The sequence below is a fragment of the Cantharellus anzutake genome (assembly GCF_015039405.1).
Source record: "Cantharellus anzutake strain C23 chromosome Unknown EI90scaffold_22, whole genome shotgun sequence".
Lineage (NCBI taxonomy): Eukaryota > Fungi > Basidiomycota > Agaricomycetes > Cantharellales > Hydnaceae > Cantharellus > Cantharellus anzutake.
Genome location: NW_024066972.1, coordinates 474731 through 485209, shown reverse-complemented (window position 1 = coordinate 485209; position 10479 = coordinate 474731). Strand labels below are relative to the sequence as shown.

Genomic DNA, 10479 nt, shown 5'->3' with positions numbered 1-10479 from the left:
GACTGGCAATTAGAACCTAGGGGGGAACTCTAGTTGATTTTTCTACTGGGGCGTAACCTATGTACAAGTGGGATATATATATGGTTACAGCGGAGACGGTTCCGCAATTGGCGGAGCCGAGCGGAGCGGAGCTAACGGGGTTTAACCATTAGCTGACTGAATATTACCAACGAGTCGGTTCATGGGGTTAGCGGAAAGGCAGGCAATAACCCAGAAACGGAAAGGAGGGATAAGCCCGAAGGTGGACTCTGCAGGGCAGGCGAGTGTATTGCTCAGCGGAGGCGGGGGTGCGCTAGCGGACGTCGGAGCTGTCCGGAAGTCTTCGGGGCTCCGTACTTAGGGAGGCATAGGTAATAAATTGGAATGGGGGGGTGGTGACCATCGAGGGGTACCGAGAGGATTGCGGAATAACAGGGGCTCCGAGGTTAGTGAGGGAGGAGCGGAGTTGGAACGGAGTAATCGGAGGGACCGGAAGTCGATGGCCGGGAATGGATATGACATGTCGCCCACGCCCCTGCGGGTCCTCCCTTCATGTAGGAGAGGACGAAGAGGATCTGGGACAGTTCGGTAGGGAACTCGGCTGCGCGGACATGGAAGTAGATCCCGCACTCGGCTTTGAAACGATCGAGGTCTTCACTGGCTCCCGAGAAGGGAGTGGGGGCAGCGACCTTCAGTGGTTTGGGTCTGGGCGCGAGTGTGGGTACGGGCGCGGGTGCAGGGGCGGGTGCGGGTGCAGGTGCGGGTGGGGGTGGTTGCGGGTTTGGCTCTCCACAATGGCTTGGAGCTCCTGGAAGCGGGCCAGCAGGTCGTCATACTGTTCTTCTGACACCATGGCTGGGGAGATGGGGGAGGTGGGGGAGATAAGGTTAAAACCTTCTTCTGCTGTCAGGGACGCGTCCGGGGTCGAGAGGGCCCGGGGGTAATGTCCGGCACTGAGGCCATCGCGGGGTGTGGAGCGGGCGTGCGTACTGGCGGGCCCGATCCGGGACAGTGGTCCCTGGCCACTCAGACTGAAGTGGAGAATGTGTTATTATTATTAAAGGGGAAAACTATACTACTTACCTGAAGTGGAGAATGTGAGAAGAAGGTTACTTCTTCGGTTCCCACTTCAGGTACATTTATGTACATGCAGCTTGAGTCACATGACGGGTGCCACGTCATCCTCGGAGGCAGCCGCAGGCATCCGGGTGTCCCCGTGGGGGATCCCGAGAGCGTCCGCTGCATGCGTGCGTGCTGGGCACAGCAGGAAGCCGTCCGGGGTGTGTGGGCCGGATGGGTCAATAGTACATCAATACAAAGGAAGGTGGTCCGTGTAGATAGAAAGAAATAAACAGGAAGAGGAAGATGAGAAGAATGAAATAAAGAAATGGGAAAGAAGAGGGAGGAAGGAGGGGGGAGGGGGATAGACAGCAGGGAGCGGGTGTGGTGTGGCCGGGTGGGTCCGGGTGGACCCGGGTCAGGTGGGTGTGCCCTGACAGACCTCCACCAGCCCTCCCAATCTCTCTCTGCTGCCTCCAGTCGATGCCAATGGCCCTAGTACTACCCCCTCCTTCAACTCTCTCCCACTCTGCCTCCCATCTACATCTGCATCACCTCCGGACCTCCACCACCATACCTCCACCTCCTCAGACCCCTTGTTCGAAGGAGATGGACCTGCTCATTGTTGTTAAACCTCAACTTGCCTATCCACCCTCCTTACTTCCAGTCTCCACACCTCCTTACCTCTGGTACCTCCTTACCTCCAGTACCTCCCCATTCCTACCTTACCTCCGGTCTTGATAATCTTTATTGTTTTATCATTTGATATTTTCTACAACCCCAATCTTCTGGACTACAACTTCCGGGCTCTGGACCTTTCCAGATGTCTTTCTCTGTAGTCCCCTGCTTATTCTTAGACGGTTCCAGACCTTGCCATTCAGTTGGCTTTTTATTCTCCCACTCCACAAACCTCAGACGTAATTCGGGCTTTTCACCTATTCCGTATTTGTCATGTGGATTCTTTCTATTTACTTCCCCTTCCCCTTGGTAACCTTTGTTTACCTTTGGATCCAAACTATTCTGATATATTGTCAGGATCCGGACCCCAGCTGGGAGTGGCTGGAGGGTGAGGCCAGGTGTGGAAGCTGGGGTACTCTCCCCAGCTGCTAACTCCTCGAAGTCGCTGAGGGGACTAGCCTCAGCCTTCACAGGGAATGAGCTGAGAAGAAGGGTAAGCTTCTCAGCCCCTGTGAGGCCAACACAAAAGGACCCTAGGAACTATACAGTTCCCGCTTGCTGCCGACTTTCCATAATGGGTGTGACCCGTGGGAAAGTTCTGGGTGAGCTGCTCGCCCAGAATGTTCCCACAGCTGTGGCTGTACATTTCTGGGCGACTTGCTCACCCAGAACATTCCCACAGGTTCGCACACACGCATCATTGTGTGAAACAGTGGGGGGAAGGATAGGGGGAATGGGGAAATGTGGGGAGAGGGTGGTTAGGGAAAGGGTGAGGGTGTCTGAGGGTGAGTGGGGTCAAGGGCTGTGCCCTGACATATATGTACATGTGTACCCCTCCAGTAAATAGTTCCCCCAGTTATAATATAGAAGTCTTAAGCCCCTCAAAGATCCTCCTCTAGGACGTCTATTGCGCCCCCCTCATCTGCTACTCTACCCAGAACTAAGAACTGAGTAACGGGTGCATCTAGAGGTGCCTTGGTATAAAACCCAAATGAATCACATGACAAACGATTGACCCTCACTAACACCTCCATCATTAAGTAGTGAGGGGGGGCTTCCAGCCGCCTTCTGCTGGCAGCCTCAGTTCCTCTGTCACCAGCTCCCTGTCAGGGCAACCACACCTGACCATACAACCCCAGAACCACCTTCCCTGACCTCCCCCCACTTCCCTCACCCCCCCATCTTTACACACCTTTCACAACTACAGCCTGCATGCGAACCTGCAGGAAAAACCACGTGGGTCAAGGCAAGCAACTTGCCTTAACCCATGTGACACCTTTTCCACATCGCGGGAACATGCTCAGCCCCTACCCTTAGTCACGTTACGAACTGTACAGTACATTTCCCTTCTATAGTAGCCAAGCGGGGAATAGGGAAACTTACCCTTCTTCTCAACTCAATCCCTGCTTAGGCAAGTTGTAGCTACCTTCCATAATACATGACAACTCAATCCCCGCTTAGTGAGTTTGAGGAGCTTGGGGTAGGATCCAGCACCTGGCCGCCTGGGACACCGCAAGTGTCCAGTTCTGAGGTAGGGCCGCCCCCAGACAGAGGCCGGGCCCTGACACTCCCCTGGCAAATTGGGGACAATGAGAACGTAACGGGCACAGCGCTCCATTCCGAGTCGCTGAAGCCAAGTCCCTTCAACACCTCGTCACCCTCAGAGCTCCACCCACCTCCGGTCTGTCTCTGACCCACCATCAGACAACCTGGAACACCGAGCTCCACCCAACAGCATCACCTGGATAGTGATCAGACCTATCTAAGGAACGTTCTTCTGACAGATATTCATTTCACCGATAATTGTAATTCTCATTTTTTATAGTTATTGTCAAAACCATGCGAAGGTTCGCCGAGGGTAGCTGTAGGCGACCGAGCGTTGCCCGCTAGTGGTAAAGGCGTCCTACACCCGACCGAGCTTTAGCGAGGGATAAACCCCACCGATCTCAAGGCCGAGGCTACTTAGGCGAGTGAGCGGGGATTTCGGCTTCAACGACTCTAGGAGGAGCGTTGCGCCTCGTTCTCGACGCGGTCCTGATACTTAGAAGGTCAGAGGTCTCGCAGGGACAGAGGTAAGCTCTAGGGGGTAATTCTAGTTGATTTCGAACTACAGTACAAGCATTAGTTACAAGCTGTATATAAGCGCTAGGAAACTGAATAGGGAATAAGTCGCCAGATCTCGTGGAGATTGCGGGCGGAGAAAAGAAGGAGGAAAACAAACAAAGAGCACGTGTTCAAGACAACGAAGGTCAAGCGTGACCTTCGCTGCGAGGTAACAAGGTGCGGCGAAACATGGGACAACAGGTCGCGGCGCTCTGCGCCGCTAGGTCGTTCAACGACAATCAAGAGAGGGGTTGTGGAGAGGTGGCGGGAAGTGGTTAGACGGCGACAGGCGGCGAGCGGAGTGTGCGGGGAGTGTTCGGGCGTGGGAGAGGGTCAGGGAGGAGGTCGTCTGGCCCCGGGGAATGCCGGGTCGTGACAGTTATAGGTTTAACATGTCACCCACATTTTCCTCAGCAACTGCTGGGTGGAATGGCATGACAAGCCAGGCAGTGAGTAGCTCTCATATATATCTCAACCCCCACCCCCTGTTTTTTTTTATTTTTTTTCTAATCAATAGGATCTTTTTTGGTTTTTTAATTAGGTTGTGTGCTTATCACAGCACTCAAACAGTCACCCTCACTTTTCTCAACAGCAGCTGGGTGGAACGAAACAAAAGTCAGGCAGTGAGTAGCCATTGTGCTTATCTCAGACCCCCGCTTTTTTTCTAGTTGATAGGATTTCTTTTTGCTTTTGAATTAGGTTGTGTGTTCATCATGGTGCTCAGTATAAGTTTGACACCATTGCCCCGACCTTTCTCAACAATGGCTGGGTGGAACAAGATGAAACTTGGGTGGTGAGTAGTTATCATATTTATCTCGGGCCCGTTTTTTTTTTTGTAATCAATAGGATTTTTTTTGCTTTTTAATTTAGGCCGCACATTCATCATGGTGTGCAGCAATGTTTCACATCGCAAAGCCTCAAGGCTACTCACCTGATGCCAAATCCCGATGGGGAACTTGGCACTGATGCACTGCTTGGAGCCATGTCAAGTCGATTTGATTTGACGTCACCCAAAATGCGGTCCTAGTCCCACCAACAGCAACATGCATAATTGCTGTCATCTTTAACAAACAAGCATTAAGTAGGACTGCCATCAAGCACATAATTACATGCAGTACAGGGAGGCAAAGAATGCAGTTGCAGTGGGGAAAGAAATGTTGGAAGAGGTAAATTTTGTCCTGTAATTTGTCAGGGGATGACTCCCGGGTCCCCATGACCCTCCCCTATGGTCCACAGCTGTCAGAACCGTGCGAATCTTCGCCGAGGGTAGCCGTAGGCGACCGAGCGTTGCCCGCTAGTGGAATAGGCGTCCTACACACGACCGAGCTTTAGCGAGGAATAAACCCCACTGATCTCGAGGCCGAGGCTACTTAGGCGAGAGAGCCGGGATTTCGGCTTCAACGACTCGAGGAGGAGCGTTGCGCCTCGTTCTCGACGTGGTCCCGATACTTCAGAAAGTCAGAGGTCTCACGGGGGACAGAGGTAAGCCTAGGGGGTGAATTCTAGTTGATTTCGAACTACAGTACAGGCATTAGTTACAAGCCGTATATAAGCGCTAGGGAACTGAATGAGGAATAAGTCGCCAGATCTCGCGGAGATTGCGGGCGGAGAAAAGAAGCAGGAAAACAAACAAAGAGCACGTGCTCAAGACAACGAAGGTCAAGCATGACCTTCGCCGCGAGATAACAAGGTGCGGAGAAACATGGACAACGGGTCGCGGCGCTCTGCGCCGCTAGGTCGTTCAACGACAAAGAGGGAAGGTGTTGTGGAGAGGTGGCGGGAAGTGGTTAGACGGCGACGGGCGGCGAGCGGAGTGTGCAGGGAGTGTTCGGGTGTGGGAGAAGGTCAGGGAGGAGGTCGTCTGGCCCCGGGGAACGCCGGGTCATGACAACAGCCTGTAGTGTAACCAGCCCTGTCCAGGGCACAACCTACTGTGGGTCAGAGATGATATATAAAAGAGAGGCAAGTATATACAACTTGCCTACTGTGGGTCAGAGATGAGAAGGAAGTTAACTTCTCATCTTCCCACAGTGGCCACAATACATCGAAAACTTCCGGAGATATCCGGAAGTCACATGAGACCCGAGACCCGAGGTCCGGGCCATCCGGCCGCACTGAGCATCCGGCACAGGGCGCGCGCGGGGAGTGCAACAGCCGGGTGCAGTCACGGGTGCGGGTGCGAGTGCGGGTGTGGATGCGGTATGGGCTAGGTCAGGGTGTATGCCCTGACATAATTTTAACTAGAAGTGCAGTACATACACAACTATCCAAAATGCGGGTCGAATGATGACCAAGATGGGGTCTAGTATGGGCTGGGTGGAGGTGAATGCAAAGAACTGAAGGCGAGAACAGTCAGGGTGACCCGCGCAGCAGCGTTAACAAGTGGAGGAAGTAATACTATGCCCTTAAGAATAGACTCATGAACATGATCATCAAGCCATGCAACACAATCCCCAACCCATGCCCTAACCCATGCGACACCTGCAACCCATCCAATCGGAAAAATCAAAAATAGAAAGACAGGAGCTACTGTGATATATATCGCTGAAACCCGCCATAGAATCATCTCCGTGCGTGTCGGAAAGGGAAACGACCATGCAAGGCAATGAATTCCCCCAAAGATTATTCCGGTGGCTGCAAATATGGACATGAATTCCAACCCCCTAGGCTCATCCACCCACACGAGGGACATCGGATCTGCATCAGGCTCCGTTTTAGGTGTTTGTTGATCGACATTTGTCTCGGAAGTCAGAGGAACAGAAGGGGACTTTCGCATCACATGGATTGGAAATTGAGCGTTGACGGGTTTCTCCCACCACAACACGTAAACAAAGATATATAATGCCACATATGCCAGCGCCATTGTCTCGAGTTGCGATCTGTGCAAATGGTTTGCCCATCGTTCGGCATATTGAGTGATAAACCAGAGTAGTTGGAGGACAGTGATAATTTTGGAAAACGCATCGCCTTTGCTTCTGTCAAGAATTTCCTTCTGTGTTATTGCGACCTTTCTAGTATCCCCGGTGTTCTCAATTATGCCGGGGTATTGTTGCAAGTCATTCGGGCCCACAACGCTTCCTTCTGATGGGTCGAAGAAACCATTCATGACAACAAAGTATGAATGCGTCAAGGTCCACCCTTGTGGCAAGTAGTCAGCGCATCCCTTCCTAACTTGTGCATTTCCCCTCAAATTCCGGGCACACCTTCAACCATCTCGAATTTTTCTGATATTCTCCGAGATATCAAAAATTGGTCCCATGCAAGCGCCAGAGTGAACTCCGGTAGAACCAGTGACCAGGTCATCATGACAGCGCGCAGTATAAGCACTGAGGCATCATCATCATAGGATTGTGGTAGATCTGGGTGCACTGCTGTCCAAATGCAAGCAAATACGGTAAGGAGACAGCTATAGAGGATGCCCCATATCATTCGGTAATTCCGGGGATCATCAGATACATTTTGCAGGAAACAAGTCGTATTGTGAGGGGGGGTGGGCGCCGAATAAACATTGTAGGTAAGAAGAACGTTGATAAGAGCTGTTGCCATCAGATCTGGTAGAATGGGGGTACAAGCGCACCAAATACAGGTCGAGTATACTTAAGCTTTATAATGTGAACTGGGGTACTGCCGATGTTCAGCTCGTTATCAGCCATGCGGCAATTCCAGGGATTTCGAATTGCATCGATGTGAAATTAAGTTACCGCGCGTCATTCACTTCGAACAAATTTTAAATTTGACTCTAGATTCAGTCACCGCAATCGACGATTTTACATAAGCGGTTGACTGTTGCGATAACATACCAGTTGTTCCTTTCAATGGTGCACGGCCATGAAAACCAGGGCCGGTTCGGGCCCTTGGGGCACTAGATATAGTTATATAACCCCCCAGGAAGTGTTGGCTCAGTCATTGCCATGGTCTCCTAACACTCGATGCGAGAAAACGCATTCCCCGCAAATTGTAGAGTTAGGTCCCTTCCCCACATCCCCGAAGGGGATAGGCCTCTCTCTTAGAAACTACATAAAGGGTGAATGAACCCCAGTCTTATTGGCGTCTGGCACATCCTTCATGACTTACAGGACGCTGGCCACTCTAAGCTGTACTGGGAATTCCACACCGCGCTAATGATCATCTCCTAGTTGTACTGAATAACTTCGTATACTATCACCTTGGCGGTGCTTCTTTACATCGGCAACGCCATCGACAACCTTCCTTGACACTGGCCATCTATCGCTCCTTCATACGACATGGCTCAGCTTCGGTTCTCGCCGTCTATTGCTACCACAATGACTACCGGGTCGAGCTCGCGGACTGCCGTGAAGCAACTGTTCTCATTCCAACTAGGACGATGACAGAGAATACGTTCCCGTGCTCCCACTAGTTTGGGTTCGCGACAATTACTCGGGCACTGGATGCTATAGATTCCATATTTACATGATTGACTATTGTCGTAGCTTCAGAGATTCAGTGCAAGCGCTGTACAATGAAATGGGAATCCTTTCCGAGGAGGCCACTCAGGGATTATTGTTCGAGTCAGTCCGAGATCTGTGAATTCACCTAATCCCAGCTGATATGTGTGTGTTTTTTTTGCAAATGGTGGACATCTCTCGAGCTCAGAGACAATCGTCGGGCCAACATGCTCCACGATATCCTGCTTCTACTGCACCCTCCGGCACCGCACCCATCACACACACTCGGTGTCGAGACAACATGTCGATGAGTAAGGGTCAAGGCCAATTCTTCTCGACGGAATCCTGCAAAACAAATCTCGTCGGCTCCGACTCTAGGAGTGAGCGCCAATGCATCGCCCTCAGCACACCCACAAAATCAACCTCCAAACCTGCAAATCCCCTTCCTGCCCCAGCCTCCCCCAGCAACAATCGGTCGTACAACAATCACTCTAGAAGACCCAATGCTAGCTAATGACCCGAATCCTCGAGCACTGATTCCCCTGCGCAAGCTGCCATGCTAGGGACCCCATTGACTGGGGCGCCGAAGGCTGGCGAGACGATTGGCCAAGGCAGGTTCTCTTCTTGCTATTGGGCAGAAGATGATGACGCTGCCTCCTCACATGCGAGGGACTCTGGAGGCTCCCATCGGGTGCGTCATCGTCGCTTTCGTTTAGCCATCCATTCTTACTCACCCTAGGTGATTTTCAAGCCTTCAATGTCGGCACCACCCATTGAACACTTTCTCGCATCCTTCCATCTCTCCATCTCGCCTGGCTGATTATATGGACCTTGCCGGTATTGGTGAATACTTCAGTGCGGCTTGTTTATGGGATGGATTGAATGAGATGATGAATGTTACGGGCGCCGTAAAACCTGAGACGATAAGTTATCTCCCTTTCCGAAATGCTCGCCTAACTTCGGACCGTCGTGACCTCTTTCGTTCCTGTTCCCCCTCGCGTATTCCTCACACCTTGGCTCAAGGATCGATGACCTCGTAATCATGTTCAGCACGATGCATCTCAGCCTCGTCATTCTTAGGGAACTCCAAACGATGGCTCATCCAACTAGTGTCATTATCAACCTCAAGTGCAGCCTCCCCGCCATCCTCACCCGTTTCTTCGGGCTTTGTATCATTTTCACCCACGCGGTTGCTTGAAGGTCCCTCTACATGCACATCCTTCAGCCTGGCTTTCAAGAGCGGCAAGGGCGCTTTCATCCTTTTCTTTTTTTTCCAGTTCTTGTTGAAGAAGAGAAGGCCCCGATCTGGTCCTTTTCGATTTGGGTTCATCCTCGGAGTCACGACTGCCTCATCATGGGGAGCTTGGCCCGTGTAATATGATCAGTCATTTGATTGGGCGTCTTTTTTGGGGAACTGGAGACGGTGCGGATCATGCAGAGTGATCAGTTAATTTGGCCAAGATGGCAGTGAAAGCGGGAGTTAGTAAAAAACTGCCCAGGAAGCAGAGCGAAGGGCTCAAGAAGTCCTTTCATTCACTCACCAGATGCTGGTAAGAACTTGAGCTTGAGGGATCAGCTGCGGATGGCGCATCTTTTGAGCAGGCGAGGGGTGGAGCTTTGGCAGCACCGGGATGCCAGGTACTAAAGTTCATGTGCTACTATGCTATGCTTATGATGAACCCTTAGGAGTTATTCCATTCAATTTCAATGTCATTCAAGTCCCCACCCCTACGGCTCTGCCAGTCCTGCCAACCGCAGCGAGTTTCATGCACGAAAAGGGAGGGAATGGTGTGGGGAAAGAAAAGGTGATTAACGCTGGGAGAGGTGAAAATCAAACGGATTGCGAGTCTTTTAATTTATCCCTACATAACTTGTGGTCTGATGGTTTTTAATCTCAAATGTAACGGTGCATCTGCGTCGTATTCGAATGTAAACAACGGTAATAAAACATACAGATTGAAATAAGAAGCACGGTACATACATCTATCCAAGATGTGGAAGAAATGAGGTCCAAGATGGGGTCCGGTAAAGATCAGGGGGAGGCGAACGCAAAGAAGTGAAGGTAAGAACAAGCAAGATAATCTGGGCAATAATGTAAGAGGCTTCCATGAGTAACCCACATAGTTCAACTACGGAAGAGCAAACATCAGTAGCTTGGCGATGAGTTATAGTAAAGCGAAAATCTCCAAGAGCAGAACGATAAATATTGTCTGCAGGGAGGAGAGTGATCCATCGTATCGACATGTGCAAGGCA

The 10479-nt window shown here is 51.4% G+C and overlaps 2 protein-coding genes across 2 annotated transcripts; both read right to left on the bottom strand.

Moving 5' to 3' along the window:
* Positions 1 to 6121: 6121 nt before the first annotated feature.
* EI90DRAFT_3016274 (uncharacterized protein) lies at positions 6122 to 7472 on the bottom strand (the record flags this gene model as incomplete). Its single annotated transcript, XM_039056969.1, has 3 exons — positions 6122 to 6957; positions 7023 to 7190; positions 7397 to 7472. The coding sequence occupies 3 exons, from the start codon at positions 7470 to 7472 to the stop codon at positions 6122 to 6124; spliced, it is 1080 nt and encodes a 359-aa protein (XP_038916331.1).
* A 1460-nt stretch (positions 7473 to 8932) lies between these two features.
* On the bottom strand, positions 8933 to 9881 carry EI90DRAFT_962764 (uncharacterized protein). Its single transcript, XM_039068293.1, has one exon. The coding sequence runs from the start codon at positions 9553 to 9555 to the stop codon at positions 9244 to 9246; it is 312 nt and encodes a 103-aa protein (XP_038916330.1). The 5' UTR covers positions 9556 to 9881; the 3' UTR covers positions 8933 to 9243.
* Between the last annotated feature and the right edge of the window lie 598 nt (positions 9882 to 10479).